The sequence below is a fragment of the Lepisma saccharinum genome, chromosome 16 (assembly GCF_977018435.1).
Source record: "Lepisma saccharinum chromosome 16, izLepSacc3.1, whole genome shotgun sequence".
NCBI lineage: Eukaryota > Metazoa > Arthropoda > Insecta > Zygentoma > Lepismatidae > Lepisma > Lepisma saccharinum.
In genome coordinates this window covers 24,044,323-24,063,852 of record NC_139244.1, presented here as the reverse complement: position 1 = coordinate 24,063,852, position 19,530 = coordinate 24,044,323, and the positions used below count along the sequence as shown (strand labels likewise).

The 19,530-nt window shown below is 39.4% G+C and overlaps 2 protein-coding genes across 2 annotated transcripts; both read left to right on the top strand.

The window, feature by feature from the left end:
- Window positions 1-6,654: 6,654 nt before the first annotated feature.
- Window positions 6,655-9,795, top strand: LOC145999984 (uncharacterized). Its single transcript, XM_083137283.1, has 2 exons — window positions 6,655-6,782; window positions 8,904-9,795. Exons 1-2 carry the CDS (start codon window positions 6,684-6,686, stop codon window positions 9,717-9,719), a joined length of 915 nt encoding a protein of 304 aa, XP_082993409.1. The 5' UTR covers window positions 6,655-6,683; the 3' UTR covers window positions 9,720-9,795.
- A 4,016-nt stretch (window positions 9,796-13,811) lies between these two features.
- On the top strand, window positions 13,812-18,530 carry LOC145999983 (uncharacterized). Its single transcript, XM_083137282.1, has 2 exons — window positions 13,812-13,935; window positions 18,096-18,530. Exons 1-2 carry the CDS (start codon window positions 13,870-13,872, stop codon window positions 18,456-18,458), a joined length of 429 nt encoding a protein of 142 aa, XP_082993408.1. The 5' UTR covers window positions 13,812-13,869; the 3' UTR covers window positions 18,459-18,530.
- The last annotated feature ends 1,000 nt before the right edge of the window (window positions 18,531-19,530 follow it).

Here is a 19,530-nt window from a genome sequence, read left to right as displayed (position 1 = left end):
ACAAGGGAAACAAGTAGATTTACTTATTGACGTGGGTTCCCAAATATCAATTTATCCTTCCCACCTACTTCCTACTGAAAGAAAAACATACAAGGTACAATCCACAATCCAAGGTGTGTCCGGATCGAAACTGAGTGTGTCTGAAATTGTAGTTCTTCCTATCATAATTGGAAAGCGTAAATATTCGCACCCGTTTAGAATAGTAGATTCAACAAATGTCCCTCCCCTTTTAGGAAATGACTTTTTACGAACGCAAAGGTGCGAAATGTCGTTAAAAGACAACACAATGACTCTTTATCATTTAGGACGTACTCCAAATTATAGTATTTTAAGATCAAAGTACAAGACTCACCAGCTGTCACATGACATATTTACCCAAATTGAGAATGTAAATGTGTATGAGGGAAAAGCTACCCTTTCAAACAGTTCAGTTAAGTCCACGATCCAAGACTTATATCAATTTGAACATTACCACTACGACACCTAATACCCATAAGCCTGTACTTTTTACCCCATCTGCTTCCCTTATGACCCAGCATCCAGTAGTCCTTCCCAATGATACAGTAAACACTCAGTCACCTGTCATTCCCAAAGACAACCCTATAGAAAAGACTAATCCAGACAAGAAAGGTGATGATGATGTTGATGACTTATTCTTTCATCAAGTATTTCATGCACAAGCAGCAGATTTTGATATTAGTTCAGAACAACGTAAAGACCCCTATTTCAGAGACATTATTGACTTATTAGAAAACAAAGACAAACCTAGTAATCCAAAGCTAGAGAAACTTTCGTATTCTTATGTACTCAAAAATGGAGTCTTATACAGGACTAATAAAATCAAAACTGGTTATAGGGATAGACTTTGTATTCCCCATGCATTAAGAAATCAAGTTTTCGATCTTATTCATGCACACAAAATAAACGGAAGTCACCAAGGTGCACATAAGACATATAATTTAATGCTTATGCGCTACTTTTTCCCTAATATGAAGAAATTTGTGTACGATAAGGTTAGACATTGCATCCCTTGTCAGATCTCAAAGAAACCACAAGGTTCTAAACCGCATACGCTGCAAACATTTCAACCAGCCCAAATTCCTTTCCAACGAATTCATATTGACGTATGTGGTCCTTTAGTCTCTTCAAAAACGCACAAATACAAATATTTTCTATCAGTAGTCGATAGTTGTACAAGATACGTAATTACAGCTCCTTTGGCTAATCATGATGCACAAAACATAGCAACAGCTTTAGTTGAGAAAGTCTTTTTAGTCCATGGCATACCGGAAACGATCTATTTAGATCGTTCAACACCCAATTCAAGTTTACTCTTACGAGAGTTAGCTAATATCACAGGCGTACAACTAAAATATGTAGATACTTGTGCCCATTTCACGAATGGATTAGTTGAAAGTTCATTTAGTTACTTAAAGAAAGCTATGAGAGTTTTTGTGTTAGAAAAGAAAGCTTCGTGGTGTGACTATTTAGCTAGCGCAGCGTTCAGCCACAACGTTACAATCCATTCTGGATCCCTCCAGAGCCCGTATTTTACTTTATTTGGCTACAACCCAAGGATCTTAGCTGACGCTGTCCTTCCTTCGAACCCCGACAATGTTTCCCAGACGAACGCACAGAGACTTGAACTCCTGACTTCCATACGTAAGACAGCACATGACAACTTACACAAGCGTTACGAACAACAGAAAAAGTACACAGAGCGCACTTCTAGACAAATACAGTACTCACCAGGACAACATGTATGGATTCTAGATGCCACTCCAACTCCAGGCGTGTCAAAAGCCTTTGCGTCCTCTTATAAGTATAAAGGGACTATTCTTCGCAAAGTTAATGAGAACTCCTATGAAGTCACTTTCATCGACGGCAGGAATAAACAAAAGACTGACACTATTACTATTTCTAGACTCAAAGCCCGCTACGACTAGTGCCATAAAAACCCCACTAACATTCATTAACACGCCACTCCGTTATCACTCTCTTCAGCCTCCTCGTTGCGTACATTGCACATGCTAACATCCCATGATCCAGCATTTTCTCACGCTCATCGTCTCCCCCCCCCTCTTTCCACTTCCCGTGCTCGCACTGCATTTCTGCGTTAGAACGAACTCCTTTTTATTTTTAACAAGACCAGGATTATAGAATGCTATCTCAATCGTCGGAACATTTATAATACATTTCTTGCCTAATAATTAATTTTTACAGCTATTTTAATGTTATTTTATAATTTGCGATTAAACGCATAGTACTAGTCAGAACATATCACTTAGCTGATTTGACTAATAAGTACTTAGTGTGTTTATGATAATAACTAGCAAATATTTTTTTCCCCATTTGCTGGTACATATACGCTCAAATGAAGAAAAACGTACACAGAAATAAAGAACGAATGAACTAAGATAGAACAAGATCAATGATTTAAAGAACAAATGAACTGCGTAGAACTTGCTTGAACTTTTGGCTTTTTGGCCATAGCAATTTTTTTTATTTACGCTTAGGTGTAACGCGAACTGCTTCTTTGAAGGCTGCAATGCACTAAATATGTTAGCAAAGCATATAATAAATATAGGCAAATGTTCCCACTCTCTCCTTTAATTTTATAGTTCAAATATTGATAGCATACAACATGGTATAGCTCATATCCCATGAAATTACAACCTACTCTATTTTTCAATGAACTTTTACACAAACATATTACTTACTCTTTTTCACTTCTTTTTCAATTTTTTTTTATTAGCAGCGAATCGAAGGCGCTTAAACCTTTGTCCACAATACACGTAAAATTCTTGCAATTGCTTTTATAAACGACATTTACACATATTACAGAAGGAAATGTCTCGTAATCACTTAGTTCGTTCTATTATCGCTGAATTCCCCTTTCTTTTCTCATTTCAGACCCCTACAACAAGATGTCTCCAGCTCATTATGCTATTATCGCATCCATCGTAATAGCTCTTCTCGGCATACTTATTTTATTGGCATTATTAATTATATCTTGCTGTCGTTCCCCCAAATCACCTGTCACCACACCCCAACCACGATTAGAGAAACCTTCCATCAGTGCCCCAATTGCCTTACAATCACTTTCACATGCCCCGGAGATAACAGTCATTCCCACACCACCCCCTCTTCCACCGACCCCTTTCACCTCTGGTAAGAAACAAATAAATACTTCCACTCAATGTACCACCATTCTTTCGAAAGGACGCCGACTTCCGGCACCTCAGGTCAAGCCACCGTCGCCCCCGGCCCCTATTCCGGCTAGGCCGATTATTCCACCTATTCCCCCCCATTCCCCCCCGGCGAACTTTCCTTACAACATGGAATTATTCCACCTACTCCCCCCCCGTTGCTCCGGCGAACTTTTCTTCAAGTAAACCTGTTAATCATAAACAGGCCCCCTTAAAAACTCTACGTCATATCAGTAATAACGCCCCTTCGCCGTCTCTACGATTAGATATTACCTCCCCTCCCCCCCAAAATAATTCACCAGTTTTATCTGAAAGTCCTTTTTCAATTGATTTTATAACCTGTCATCATTTATTGTAACTCTGCTCCACTACCTTTTGCTTTTTCCTAATTTTTCCCTTCTTGCGCTTGTTTCATTCTCATCGCCACGGATGGTACCGGACGTATTCATCATGACGACCACCGGCTTGTACCATCGAGCGAGAGACCTAGGCTCATCGCAGAGACCGACGACGATCTTGTGGAATTCCAGCACCAAAGGACCCGTTCCCGTCTGGACCGCATGGCTGATTTTTCCATCTCCCAGGCCGCGACCCAGGACTGGAACGCCTTACTCAGGACGTTTCTTGCCCCGAAGCGCCATCGCAAACTTGACTTCCAGACTCAACTTCCCTGACGTCACGGCGACCTACATCGCCAAGGCCCCTCCCACTGAGTGCATCGTGCCCTTGTTTCCTGACGTCATATGATGCATATGTTATTTTTCATCAGCTAGAAGTGTTCCGGTGCTCAGCTACTTCAACTACCGTAAGGCACACGCTATTAGTACACACGCATGTCCTTTACAGTGCCAAAGTTTGTGCCCATGGGTGCTACCCATACTGGATTAGAGATACGTCTCTTTCTTTTGTGTTTTTTTTATTATCGTCCGCTGCAAAGAACGTCCAGCCTATGGCGACATGAAGTCTACAGCGTTGCCATGGTAACTTAACTCAAGGCTCCACCCAGCATCGTGTGTTATGCCGAGTGTACTTTGAACTCAGCAAACAGTAAATACAACCGCGTGCGGTTTCCGGCGTTTCTTCACACTGTGCTGACATGTGTTTTTTTTTATTATAGTGTTGTCATCATTCATTCAAAACTGGTTCAGTGTCACACTTATGTAATTATTTTTATCCATGCCTCAAGACTTAGTTATTGTGCTCGTACTTTTTGAGTTTATAAGAGGCTATGACCTACAGTTTTCATTTTTTTTCTCTACGTGTTTTTATATTTTTTTCTCAACGGTGTTTGGTGCTGCGATATTTTTGATGATATGACTATTCTGGTGATTTCAATTTTTTTTTATGGTGATGTGAATCTTCGGGTGATTGACTTGCTGTATTGGTTTTCTACGAGTTTGATATGTTAATAAATAATAATTTTTAAATATAACCTACTCCGGAGGAAGGTAGTCGACCATCACAGATTGGTTCGATTATTTCAACAAGGGGAATGTAGAGATATGGAGATTATTAAACCGAGAAAACATCGTCATGTTAATATTCACACTTGTTTATTTCCTGAACTTGTCCGACCAGCGAATGATCCCAAGAATGCGCTAACTTGTAACTTCTGTTAAACAAGGAACTGAAAGGCAAACGCGTGGATCTAAACAAGATCCATCGTGTTCGAAAGGTTTAACAACCTTTCGACGCCTGAGATTATAAAAGCAAGCTCCTACCCGGAGCTAGCGCTCTATTAGAACTTGACACTCATCGACGCTACATGGATAATTAGTCTAATACTTTACAACACATTACACTGCTGAACTACGACGATGGAACACGGAGTTACCGCTGCCTAGCATGCTACAAGTCGCAAGGATCGCTCGGTCTGGTGAGCTGAGGGTCGCTGGATAGAACCTTGGCAACTTTCACGGTTCGGTCTGCGAGAAGCATCAGGACAAGACATCACACACACCTACCAGGTATGAACAAGCGTGAATAACCTTTACAAAAACTTTCCATATCTCTACCCTCCTAACGGAGCAGGTTCAGCCAACAGATATTATTAAGCTCTACCTAAATGTCTAAATGAAACTTCCCTGTGACCTCAGATCCCAGGTAAAACGGGATTACAACAATATACACATACATATATAATGTATGTATACAGTATAGGCCTATATGGTGTATAAATAGTTTGTTAATTTATAATAGTTTGATAGAAAAAATCTTACGTTTGCCCCCCCCCCCCAAACTGATCAACCTAGCTACGTCCCTGGGAGCTGTTGACCTTTGACGCAGATGCGGAGGGAATTTGCAGGATGACATCAAAGTCACAGATTTCTGTCTAAACGAGAGGTTGGAACAGGGACAGCGAACGTACAAATAAAGAAGCTGGCCTGTGAAAGAACCTTCTAGAGTTTAGAGAAGACAATCTTCTAAATACTTGCCGCTACTTATAACTCTTCACATAAATAAGATGAACAAATGTATTAGCTGTTGTTCATGTTCTGTGAATTTATCCTTCACGAAAGTTGAGCAAAATAATATCTGCTGTCTACATTTTTACTCTTCACTGCAAACAAATTACAGAAAATAGTTTTGCCTAATATCAAGGGGGCTGAAGGCGGTGCCAGGGAGGGCTCAGCCCCTCTGGCCCCTGCCTGGCTACGGGCCTGGTTATGTTTAAAAATTGGACAGAAAAATAAATGATTTTCACTCTTCTTGAGCAGCTATATAAAATCCTATAGGATCATTTGGTAGAGCAGAACGAGAGCTATAAAATGGTATAATATAATCATTGTAGCCCCAATTGTTTCCAAGATAATGTAGATTCTTCACATACAAGGATCTCCTCAGCTCAAACCGTCAGAAATTTCGAAAACACAGAAATGTTGAGCGTAGTGTTAATGTAACAGACATAAATAAAGGCATTTTATCAGCACTTATTTTGCACCTTTTTGAAAACATTTTCAGAACCTTTTATTTCCCTTTCCCGGCCATAATTTTGCACCTTCAAATCCTAATAGCCCAAGCGCTGACTCACATATTGAACTTTTGGTATCATCCAATCAATTGAGTGATGCAACGCGTATCTGTGAAGCAATCCTTTTATTTTTCGAGTAAGTTACCCAAAACGGTGTACCAGCAAGATCAAATAACGCCAACGTCTGTATGTAAACATAGTAAAAATCCATTGTAGTGGCGCTGTCACGGTATTGGAGTTACACTCAGCAGAATATTGAACTGCGACCGTAAATTTGGTTTATCCTGTCTCGCAGAGAATATTAAAGCAGACAAAAGACATTTTTGTAAGAAACGTCCCTGTAAAAAGTCGAACTACAATGGAGTGTGTCTGGTCGAGATTCGTAAAGAAAGAAGATACAGCACTTGCTAAAATAACGAAACCGATAAAAAAAAATAGCGAAATGATAAACGGGAAAAACATCTACGTAAGGAACTAAAGTCAGAAAAGATGTTCGGACCAGTATGAGCGCCAACAGAAGAGAGTTGAGAAAGACAATGAGAATAATTGTTGTTTCGAGTTTTTCATTGTTGGTAGTCCTTTTATCAACAATTTCAAATGAGGTAATGTATATGTCATAATGTTTGTGTATCTGTTGAATTAGGTGTTATTCAGCATTTTAAAAGCATTCTTTTTTCATGTTGTAGCTCTGTGTTCTATCAAATTATTTTTGAAACAAAGATTTAGCAGATTGGGTTCTACATTATATCAGCTAATGCAGAACTAATGAAAACTGACATTTCTGGGTTTAATTTTATGTAGAGTTTAGGAGCAGGATAGATTTGGTTTTGATATAGATACCTTAGGTTAGGTTCAGAATAAGGTTTTGTTAGGTTAGGTATCACGTGCAGAATAATCTGATAAGCTCTCAGTCTCGCGGTTATAGATGAGAGCACAATAATTTTTTTCTCATACCACGAATATCTGAGAAGATAGAAGGGAAACTTGTAGAACATATGTATATTTATTTATATGTAGAAGACGTATACATAAAAAATAGCATTAATTGTAAGTTCTAAGAGAACTTACTTTTCCTGAAGTCGTTAATGCACTCCGATACCATACTGTAAAAGTGATAAATGCTTCGAAAACATTATCATGGAAGCAGAGATACCAACAGGCTGAAGGCATTGGGTTTAATCACTGTCCCATGTATGTATCATCATCTATTCATTAATTTGCATTTTATATTACATGTTTTTGCAGTAGATAAGGTTATCACACGTTTTGTCTGGAAATGTCGACTTTGTGTTGATTTGCCACACACTCTGCCTGTAATATACTATTTTTTTTTTGTCGTTTTGCGACAGAAGGTATCTAAACCAATTCTAACCTGCCCCTCTAGCTGATGGTTTAGGGAACTGCCCGAGTCTCTAAATACTTACTGGAAATGTGTAGTTTCATTTTCAGGATCTTAGTTCCATTCTTAAACTGATAATGTATATAGCCTATACCTACATAGGCAGCAGGAGAAAATTTTCCAATGGGGTTAAAATCGAAAAGTCGTGTCGTTAAGTTAGATTTATTGGCATCGTATTTGCATGTCATTGCGAGAAAGAAGTGACAGAAAAGAGAGAATGAAAAAAGTGATAGACAATGAGAGAGCCAGACGGAGAGGGAAAGGATGTAGAAGAATAGCGTAAGTGAAAGGCAGATACAGAAAGAGAATTGAAGAAGTAAAACAGACACAAAGAGAGCAGGAGAGAGAGAAGGGGAAGAGAAGTAAAGATGTTGCAGATAGACAAAAGAAGAAAAGGCGAGCGAGTGAGAGAGAAATTATAGAAGCGAGAGCGAAAGAAATATATAGAGGAGCGAAAGAGAGGAAGAGAGAAATCAAGAAAGACAAACAAGAAATACAGGCAGAAAGAGTGAGAGAAAGAATAGGAGTAACAAAAGATAAAGAGGGAGAAAGGGAAGGGAAAACACAGAATAAGGAATCATCAAGAAGAGAATAAATAAACATGAACAAAGATATACTAGAACTGAGAAAATAAGATCAAAAGTTAGAAAGAAACAAGGAAAGAAATAAAGAAAAAGAATTAGCTACAAATAAAAATGAATGAAGGACAAGTAGGCAATTTTTCCTTATTGCAAGTGACCCCAATCCTCCACACGGGTGTCCACATACACGTGGTGTGTGTGTGTGTGTGTCATCAGTTTAAGAATGCACTACTGGCGAGTATCAAGATTGTAAGAATAAAACTACTAAGATGTTAGGTTAGTTTGTTAAACTATCTAGCTATTATCTATTTGGAAAGGGGGGGGGGCAGGGAAATTGTAGGTACTCCCATGTCTCATTCGAATCCACAGTTTTACCAGTGCCTGGGCATGAACACGTGTTTATGGGTTCCCGGAAAATAAATCGTTCTCGAAAACGTATATAGGTAATCACTCTGTTACAGTGACTGGCACCAACATAACTTGTTTCATGAGGATTGATTCAGATATTTGTCTGGACATAATAGGAAATTGGGAAACTATTTCGATAATTTTCCGATACAGGCTTTCAAGAAACCTTAAGTTAGAATGCAGGAGCACAAGTGATATGTTAGTGGCTGAAACTCACGGGTTTGAGTCCCGGCCTTGGCATGGCTGTTCCTTTGCATGTCACTTTATCAATGTCATCGCCACTATTAGCCAGAAAAGGGCGGATATATTTTTAAAAAGGTTATTGTCTTTTCCAGGCTGAAGGAAGGTCGATAGGAGCTGCCGAGCGTTCAAAGCAAGACACAGCAGTTGGAAAACATAAAAAAGAGCCTTTGGTGACTCACGAACTAAGCGTAACGATGGGGACGATGGGGGACGGAAAAAGGAGCCTGAATACGAACGCGGGAGAAGGACCCAAACGGAAGCACAAGGGGAAAGCTAGAGATGGAGCGAGAAGAAAGTTGAAGAAGGAGGATGGGGGAGAAGAGGCAAGAAGAAATATGAAGAAAGAGCACGGAGGCGAAGCAGCAAACCGAAAGATGCACAAGGGCAAAGGAGGCGAAGATGGAAACCGAAGAATGCACAAGGGTAAAGGAGGCGAAGATGGAAACCGAAGAATGCGCAAAGGCAAAGGAGGCGAAGAAGCAAACCGAAATCTGAAGGGGAGATCAGGCTTAGGAGGAAACCGAAAAATGAAGGGGAAAGGAGGCGAAGCAGCTAACAGAAAAATGCACAAGGGGAGAGGAGGCGAAGAAGGAAACCGAAAAATGCATAAAGGGAAAGGAGGCGAAGAAGCAAACCGAAATATGAAGAAGGCAGCCAACCAAGCGCAACACAAACGTAAAGTGAGGGAAGTGAAATTCTACTGCAGTTGGCTTCCCATCCTTCCGGAGTGCAAGAACACACAACCAGGTCCGATATCGCAACTGACGCCGAAGTCGCATTCACAATCGCTGAAGAAGCGGCCTCAGAAGAGGTCGTTGAAATCGGAACCCAAAGCGAAACCCAAAGGAAAGGAGAAATCGAACGCGAGAAGCAAACGCAAGAGTGCACCCAAGCATAAGAAAAACTGATCGGTTGCCGTGATCAAAACAGATGCCAATCACTTCTAGAGCCAACAAGGGAATGCAATGCCTGTACAGCAACATATCTCAACACAATAAATTAATTTAAAGTTCTGTAAACCCTGTCCTTTATTCCTTATGTTGTTGTTGCGCATGCTCTCGCTGTACGATTCTATATATAAAAGCAGGTAACCTTACTTTTTGATCAGTCCTCATATGTTGTCTGGTTTGGTGCGGGATGGCATTCGTCTTGCGAGACAGAAGTTGTGAACTAAGTAACATTTTCCGACGTATTGGACTTAAATTACATTTTCCCACATACCACACATTAAAAGAGTATTATTCCATTACACCATATCTCAGATTGGAATGTATATTTATGACCCCTTCTGCCTACTTTAAACATCTCGGTCAAAAAATGTTGATATTAACAGAGCAGGACCACATGGAGACTACACACACTTCCAGATTACCTCCAAAATCTGAATAGTATTCACCCATCAATTAGGTTTACTACGCAAAAACAAAGAAAAAACTCTTGCCATTACTAGTATGTCCTAATGGATAGATACAAAAATCAAATATTAACAGCTATGTATCGAAAGCCAACACACACAGGTAGAAAACCTACACTACAAATGAAAGCATCCTAAGGGTACAAAGAACGCCAAAGTCCACTGGAATAAGAATCTGCTCAAATCCGACAACACTCAGATAAAGAAAGGAACACATCATACGTAGTTACAATGACACTCAATGTCTATCCGCCAACCATAACTAAGAGAGTTGGTTACAGCTTAACAGACAAACTGCGATATACAAAAACTGACTCAAAAGACACAATATCCACACCATAATTCCCTAGGTCATCAGAAAAGATAAGCAGAATTTGTTCAAAATTCCAACTTAGGATATCATCCAGCAGTAAGAAGGATACTATCAAACATTAAACTAGACCACTCCATATAAGCTAGCAAAATATGCATAAACAACAGATCATGTGAATGAGGGCGAGCTTACATAGGGAATCTGGACGTCCTCCAGAATGATGATAGATGAATGCAAGAACAGGATGGCCATTCTAGGGCCATGATAAAATTCCAGATTTTCAAGGAGAACTTTCCAAAAATCAAGGATACACGCAGGTTTTCTCTATTTCAACGTATTACGACTCTCACCATTAACAAACATAAATACATACATTAACAATATAAAGGTTCTGTGTGATTCCAATGTATCCAAAAATTCTAAATTAATTCAATTAAACGGTGTATATATTCCAAATATTTAAGGTACGGAGTTTACATTTGCAATTTCACATATTCAGACTAGAAATCAGTGTTGTGCCGTAGACTATAAGTTTACGTCTACATACGTTGTCTACACGTAATCTACGCGTAGATTACATTGGGTTGTAGTTTACATACACTACGCAGATAATCTAAAGTGCATTAAGATTAATTTTCAAGGGTTTCATGAAAGGAAAGTGACATTTTCAACTGTATTGGTACCTAACGAAATGGAAAGAATCCTAGTTACAACAAAATTTCTCTTGTCTTCTATTACCAACTATGCAAGAAGATAAATAGTATGCAAAAAACAACAACAGATGGCAGTCGTGAGGCAAGAGTGGTCTTTTCCCCCATAAAACACTAGAATATTTCATATATTAGGTTTCTTCCTAGGTGAGAAATTGTTCGAATTTGGAAGAAAGTGTATGAAAAGTTCTCCTCACACATTAGCAACTGATACAAAGTATAATTTTCTTTCAATTCCACGGCGCCCTTTGCTAAGTTATCACCTTTCGCCATGTTGTTTACATAGATTACGTCATCTACATGTATAAAATAGTCTACGTGTAGAATGTAGTCTATCGTTGTTTACGCGTAGACGCACATCATTGCTAGAAATACATCTTCAAAAACAAGTCACAGAAGTTACGGGATATACTAATAAACGAAAATTTGTTAATTGAACAAGAATTTAAACTCAAATTTGTCTATTCAAGTTCAAGATATCTTATCTTGCAATAACCTTCCGCCTGTGAGATAGATTGTTCTGCAAAAGACACTAAAAAAGTAAACGGATTGGAAGAATTCTGTTTTATTTTCCACGCAGCATTCTTTTCCTTCCTCGATAAAAATACGTAAAACCTATGCTGTGAAAAACTTGCCTCAGCGCATTGTTGAGGAACATAACAGTTCTACAGGAAGAACCAAATTGAAACTGAACAATAGCCCAAAATCCTACAACTTTTCTCAGTGTAGGTATTCAAGCAAATATGGTTCCCTCTCCTCAGAAAGTAGAAATAGTAGCATAAGTATAGCAAAAGGGAATTATACTGGCATTTAAAGAGAGAAACTGAAGAAAAATAAAGACGGGAAACATGGGAAGGACTGATTAAAAGCATGTACAGTCATTTTATTTCTGCATCATCTCATTGGAAGATTGCTTGAGAGTCTGGTATCTGATGTGTCACACAACGTTCCTTACTCGCATTGTGACTTTGTTCTGCGCAGCAGGCTACTGCGCATCATCCTCGGAAGTATGGCGCTATGGCAACACTATTGGCCGAGGTGTTTTGAAAAGACGTGAGCACTATTGAATACGTACGGGGTTATCCTAAATTTTTCTGCAGAGGTGCGTGAGGGTAATTTTGGAAACAAAATGACATTAAATTTGGTGTTTGTGAAAAATTTTAGGACAGGTGTTGAGGAAATTTTGAAGGTGTAGGCAGGGTGTTGGGGGGGGGGGGGGGTGGATGATTGATTTAGTTCATTTAGGTTTTCTGCCACTTTGGCTAATCGCAACCATGGGGATAAATGTTGATGAGATGGATCCAAGGACAATCGCAAACCAGAGGCGTCTCGTGAACGCATGCGTCAATTGTGGGAAAAAGGACAGCTCGCTCTGCGACGACATTCACGAGCGTTTCTACATTCTAATGTCTTCATATAGGGAAAGTATTTATTTTACACGAGAGTGCTGAACTAAGCTTATATTACATTTCTTAGATCTGAAGTGACGCATGCGTCAATTGTGGGAAAAGAATTATTACTTTCTTTCACTTCAGATCCAAGAAATGTAATATAAACTTAGATGAGTGCTCTCGTGTAAAACAAATACTTCTCCTATATGAAGAAATTGGAATGTAGAAATGTTCATGAATGTCGTCGCAGAGCAAGCTGTCTTTTTTCCCACAATTGACGCATGCGCAGCATTCACCGCATGCGTTCACGAGACGCCTCTGTCGCAAATATACATGGGCGACGCAAGCACAAGCCCAAAGACTCTGCAAAGTGCAGTCCATGCTGTACTACGTGAAAGAGAGGTTAGTATTTGGGTATCTTCACAAAGGATCACCCCTTACACACAGTGTATGAGCACAATGGAAAAATGCAAATGCGAAAAAGAGGGTGTGGGTGGATGGGAGGGAGGTAGAAGCATGCTCAACACTACGCCGTCGATTTCAAAACAGCATTTCGTTTCTATGCGTTCGGTTGTTTATTATTGCTCCCCTTTTACCATGCCGACGTCACAACGTTTGAAACATCCATGTTCTCTCAGCAATAGACGATAAACCTGCTTCCCCCGAGCAAGCTACTTTCAACCACCCCTCGAATATTGCCATTGGACTCGTCCAGTTAGCGCATGCGGTCGCGACCAACGCAGACAGACTGTATAATCACCACGAAGTTAAAATCAGTAAACCAGAAAAGCGCAGTTCACCCCCGAACATGTTAGCAAATATTATTGAGAGATGTGTTTACTTACATCGAGAAATTCGAATTCGAATAAAACTACGGTACATAAACATTATGTATCATGCATGTAGTTACAGTGGTGGACATATTACTATTCCTACAATTTTTGATTCAATGCCATAAAATGCCTTTATGTTGACTCCGAAAGAATGGTGCAGCAGACGCTTGATCCAGTCGTGACGACATCTGCCGTAAAAAAGTTGAACTACAATAGAATATGCCCGGTGAAGTGTTTGAAGATTGAAGATACTTCAGTTTTAAAAATAACCAAAAACAATAAAAATAACATTAAAAAGGTTATTTCAGCGAGAACGTAGTTGATAATAGTGACTGGCTAGTCACACCTGAAAGTGGTCACATGTGAAATTGTTGAAGAATAGATAGAGACTTCAACAATGGGAATCATTGTTGGGTCCATTCTTGTAATGCTTGTCGTCCTCTTATCAAGTTGGCCGATTCAGGTATGAAGTATGCGCGTACTCAGAAGAACATTCTTGTACAGTCGGTGTAAAAAATATGTTGAAGTTCTGCTAAAGAAACACACAATTGGACTACCTTGTTCCTTCGTCTTGCGTTCTATCTCTGTATATTTTGAAGTGCAACAACATTTTACTTCGACTGTACAACATACGTTCCTCACTCTTATCAAATCTATACGATACAGTTCTAGATTTTTAGAATACAATCTTGAAACCGCACGCATGCTTCCAGCTGCACAAGATTTGTAAATTATTTTGCCTTATAAGGGATGGACAACGGAAAAACAGGTCAGGACTTTAAGGGGGATGCTTGACGATTATCCGACGCAGCTCTCTCAACATCTGTTATGAGGTTTAGCGTTGACGTGTAGAAGCAACATATTTTATGGTTTGGGAACCATACGTTAAAATGATAAGTTTATCAGAATAATAAAGACCAAAAAAAATTGTAAAATTTGTAAAATCTGAAAAGAATGGATGAAAGTGCAACGTCTAAAAGCATTTTTGGTCCTTTAAAGCGATAATATTTTTATCTGAGGGAAAGTGAGGCTGAAGGAAAAGAGTCGCGAGCGAAAGAGTGGAAGGTACATTCAAGTTACATCCAGAGACGAAGCGCCTTAAGAGGCCAGGCCTGTCCTAATATATTTGTCTATTACGGATTATTGCGGGTACCGGGTTCGATACCCGGTTGAGGCACATAGTGATTTGGATCCCACTTTAAACTGTAGATCCAGTCCCGATTAGTCTTACTGTGCATAAAATGGACTTAAAACACCAACTCAATCAATATGACGCTTAATTTATGAAAACTAAAATTTTAGGTTTTACGATAATTACAGCAAATCTCTTTCCCTGATCGGAACTCGGTCTTCGAATGAAGTGAAGCATCTTTGCGAGGACCTCAGCTGATCCCGGCCAGAACATCCAATGCAGCGCATGCGGGAAGTCTAATTTCAGGGGCGCTCCTGCCGTAATATACAATATGAGGCCGGCCTCGCGGTGCTTTCTACTAGGGCGAATAGACTTCCTGCAACGTTCGGTGATCTGCGCTGTAAGATCATATTGCGTGTAATATGGTACATTTTCGTTTAGAGAGGCTATTTTTTCATATTTTAACACACAAAACATTGCTGTTTCTAAAAAGATCACAGCCATTACCCGATCACAGACCCCTCCCCTCCCGTTCACACGCCTGTGCCTACCGATCCAGCGACACTACGCCTCGCCACTGGTTACATCCTTGACATATGGAGATGTATACTCGAGGTAGAGTCCTAAAAAAAGGTTTTACATTAAGTACAAAAACGTATTTAATTTATTCCTTTTTTCCTTGCATATTAGTGGTGCCGTTCTGGACGTTAAATTCTCAGATAAATTCTCATTAGATTTTTCTGCGTGTAAAATCAAGTAATACATGTAATAAGGGGGGGAAACCCCGAAGTAAGCCCGCCTCCTCCCGCATACATTCGAGGGTATGCTCTTATTGTCCTGGTGCCTAAAAATATACCAGGACGTCAGTTGCTCCGAATTTGACGGTGCCCCAGATTTTATTCTCTCTATTTATTACAATTTGATTGCATTTTATAATAGGTATAATAATAAATTGCAATACTATACATAGGAATATATACATGACATAATTGGTGTGTACAATACATTATGTGATATCTGTTCTGGGATCCAGAACAGAGGACATGAAACTCGTGAGTGACATTACATTACATGTAAATTTTCTTTTTTTCTTTTTTTAAACCATTTGTGAATAGCGTGAATATAACATTTTCCATTTGTACGGTTTCTGATTTCGACTCTTATGTTTACATGGTAGGACAGTATTAATAACATTTTTAATAACGTTCCCCGGACAGTGAGACAGGCATGCATAATCTCGCAGTCACAGTGGACTGGCTTTCTAGAGCGGTTCTGATATACAAATTATTTTCATCATCAATTCACAGAACCCAACTCACAAGTCCTGAACCCCATTCTGGCATACCAGAGCAGGGTGCCCCCAAAAGGCCGCATCCTGAGCCCACATTGATTGCCATTCATTCAGTAAGGAAGGAGACATAAAATAAAATTTGGAGTGAGATTTGTATTTGAATATTGGTTCCTTCTCGCTTGTTTTTATGGTCGTTGCCGCCGCGTGCATAGCTGCTTATCTGGCACACGCAGGTAGAAGAGTGCAGCGTCTGCATTCCACGGAGGGGTCAAGGGGCAAGGAGCAATGCCCATGTGAAGAACGATGTTTTGTTGTCTTTGCATCTCCACAACATTCTAAGGGCCGTGCGTTATATTTCCTGCATCGAATTCGTTTTGAAATGCCAAAAATAAGATAACGTATAATTAAAATAAATATGGCATCCTATCACGCCCGTCTCACTACCCGGGGTCATATCAAAGAAAATCAAGCCTGATATCATATTAAGTTTAACTATTTTAGACTGGTAGAATCGGTGTTGAAATAATTGGAGTTTGCTCCAAGTATGAGATTAAATCACTTAACGTAATTTGGAAAAAGTAAATGACTCAATTATAAGAACTTTCTGTTTTATTACATTATTATTTAATTAATTAATCGATGTAATGCGAGTAACAGTACGTGATTAATGTTTATGAAAATAAAATATATGATTTCCCTGTATTACCTTCACCTGTTAGATTATATATATATGTAAAATCAAGTAAAGAAAGTTACCTACAAACGGAAAGTAATGAAACCAGTATGCCGCCACTTCATTGCACACACACACACACACACGCACACAAAAAATAGGGCCAGACGATAGGGCGTCTATCACGCGGGAGACTCTGGTTTGATTAATAATACGTGTGCTATTATAATTTCAAAACGTGATTTGCAACACGATATAGAGGAACTATGGGGAAAATGGGCACGAGGGGAATATGGACACAATTAAGGTTATTGCGTCACAGTGTAAGATGTGTACGATGAAAAAAAGTAAATTGTAGGTAGGTTGACGACATCGGCGGAGTCTTGATTGTCTTGTGTAACTGCGTTCACATCTGAGCTGGCGAAAATATACGTTCAGGGCCTGTTTAAAGTGAAGTACTTCTCGAAATTGTACTAAAAATGACAGCTGGTGTTATTTTTGACTACTGAAAGTTAAGATCTGAGCTGAATATTACTTGAGATAATGATATATGGATATAGTAACAACAAAGCTAGAACAGTGGATCACGTACTATGAATTGCATCATGGTGTTGCGGCTCGTCTAACGCAGTAGTACCAACTTACATAAAAAGTTGCAATTCGGGAAAAAATTAGCACAGCACAGTGCAAGGACTGATCTCCATTTTGCAACATGAAACATATTTTTATTTCAATAAATCTTTTAATTATTAGCAATTTTGCCTTAAAATAGTCATATTTCCCCCACTGCAAATATACTACAGAACTGTGTAGTCATTGAGTTTAGTGATGCATATTTAGGATAAAATACATTATACTAAGCACTGTGGCAGCTATGATATATGACAGTGAGTGATACTTATGTGAGCTTAGTTAATTAACTAATCGGTCATGTTTATATTAACTGAATATGTTTGTACATACATATATTTTGATACTGTGGTTCGGATCCCACTTTAAACTGTAGTTCCAGTCCCGATTAGCCTTACTGTGCATAAAGTGGACTTAAAACACCAACTCGACAACAACATTTATTTTGATACCGTACCGTTTTTGTTCCGGTTCTTCGGTACAATTTCGGTGGGTGATACTTTTGTGAGGTCAGATAATTACACTTCTCGAAAAAAAATTGGAATAGCGCAATAGGTGATAGGGATGGTGGCATATGTCAGCGACAAGACGATTGATTGATTGATTGATTGAGTTGGTGTTTTAAGTCCACTTTATGCACAGTAAGGCTAATCGGGACTGGACCTACAGTTTAAAGTGGGATCCGAACCACTATGAGCCTCCACCGGGTATCGAACCCGGGACCCCTTGATTACAAGGTCAGCGACAAGACGAGAACGTCCACCATACAGATGCCATATGTTGTTGCATTCCAAGGCCGTGTCTATCACCTATTGTTTAAGGTAATAATATTCCAAACTATTTGGGAGGAGTGTAATTGCTGAACGTTAAAATAAAACACACGCATTCCCTTTTCAGCTTGAGGCAAATCCTCTACCTGCCCCAGCTCCTGGGATTGAAGATATGGATGAGGAGAAAGTCCTTGACAGATACCGCCGAAGTCCGTCCACTGACAATGCCCAAGGAGAATCCACCGAAGAAGACATGGAGAGCGTGGAAACAAAGCGAATGGGCAAAAGGGAAGGTGGGAAGCGGCAGAGGCAACTTGACAACGATTCCGACTCGACGGCACGTGGCTTCAAGACCACTATGCCTCTCGCCCGCCTCTGTAAAATGCTCCCCAATGTTCCTGAGTGCCTGAAGGCGACACACAAGCTCAGATCCAAGCCCAAGCCAAAATCCAAGCCCAGGATGAAGAGACCAAGTCGATGCACCTGCTGAAGGCGGTGACGTTGGAACCAAAACCTACCATACTGTTGTCATTGATTTATGGTATTAATAAATTTGTCTCAATCCGCTATTTGGAGACTCTTAATCAACAATATCTTATTAAAAGTTTAAAACGTTGTTTATTTTTGTTCACGTCCAATATGGGAGGAAAAGGGGGGGGGGGGTAAAAGAGAGGGATAAAAGAAAGAGACGTTCAAACACACATTACGCAGGTGGTGAAAGATAAGCGGGCTGCAAACAGTGTTGCCACAATCTGAGAGCACAATTTCCCTTTCCAAGGGGCTAAATTTCCCTTTTTGGACCATTTTTTCCTTTCACCTAAACAAATATAATAATAATAATTATCATTATTATTAGCAGTGGTAGTAATAGTAGCGGCAGCAGCAGAAGTAGTAGTAGTAGTAGTAAAATTTCCGTTGGTCCATGATCGTATGAATAAAAAAATGTTACACAATTTTTTCACATAGATGTAAGCTTCATCGCTTTCTGGTCAGATGTCCCAAGTTTAAATCATGGTCAGGAATCCATTAAATCGTTAATTATAATCGTTACAATTATCCGAAGATTCAGAAAAGCAACGTACAATAATCTTAAGAGAAATACATGTATAAATAGATACAGGCTTATATTCAAGGAAGCAGAAACAAGAAGGATCAGAAAATAATAAAAATGTGAATATGAAATTCGAAATTAACATAAACTGTAAAAATGTTGTATGACCTCAAAATTTCCCTACAATTGTGGTATTTTTCATCGAAATTCCCTTTTCCCTTTTGGCTAAAATTTCGGTCCGAATTTCCCTGCAAGAGGGAAATTTCCCTTCATGTGGCAACACTGGCTGTAAAGGCTGACCGTTTCTGAAGACAAGTGAGCGAATTAACGGGGGGATGTCGGGGATTTCCCCCCGTTAAAAAAATGATTGCTGGCAAAAGAAAATAATTTTTATCCCTGCCAGGGATGTGCTTATCCCCCTTAAAGAAAATGGAATTAGTAGCATATAGTATACCATTTCATAACTATGTGTTCCCAAGATACGTATGTGTAGGTATATAGGTTAGATGGA

Bases quoted from the DNA above. Each gene is read 5' to 3' on its own strand.
- LOC145999984 (XM_083137283.1), top strand. From the start codon at position 6,684: ATGAGCGCCAACAGAAGAGAGTTGAGAAAGACAATGAGAATAATTGTT. The intron at 6,783-8,903 runs GTAATGTATATG...TGTCTTTTCCAG, and splicing joins TATCAACAATTTCAAATGAG to GCTGAAGGAAGGTCGATAGG.
- LOC145999983 (XM_083137282.1), top strand. From the start codon at position 13,870: ATGGGAATCATTGTTGGGTCCATTCTTGTAATGCTTGTCGTCCTCTTA. The intron at 13,936-18,095 runs GTATGAAGTATG...TTCCCTTTTCAG, and splicing joins TATCAAGTTGGCCGATTCAG to CTTGAGGCAAATCCTCTACC.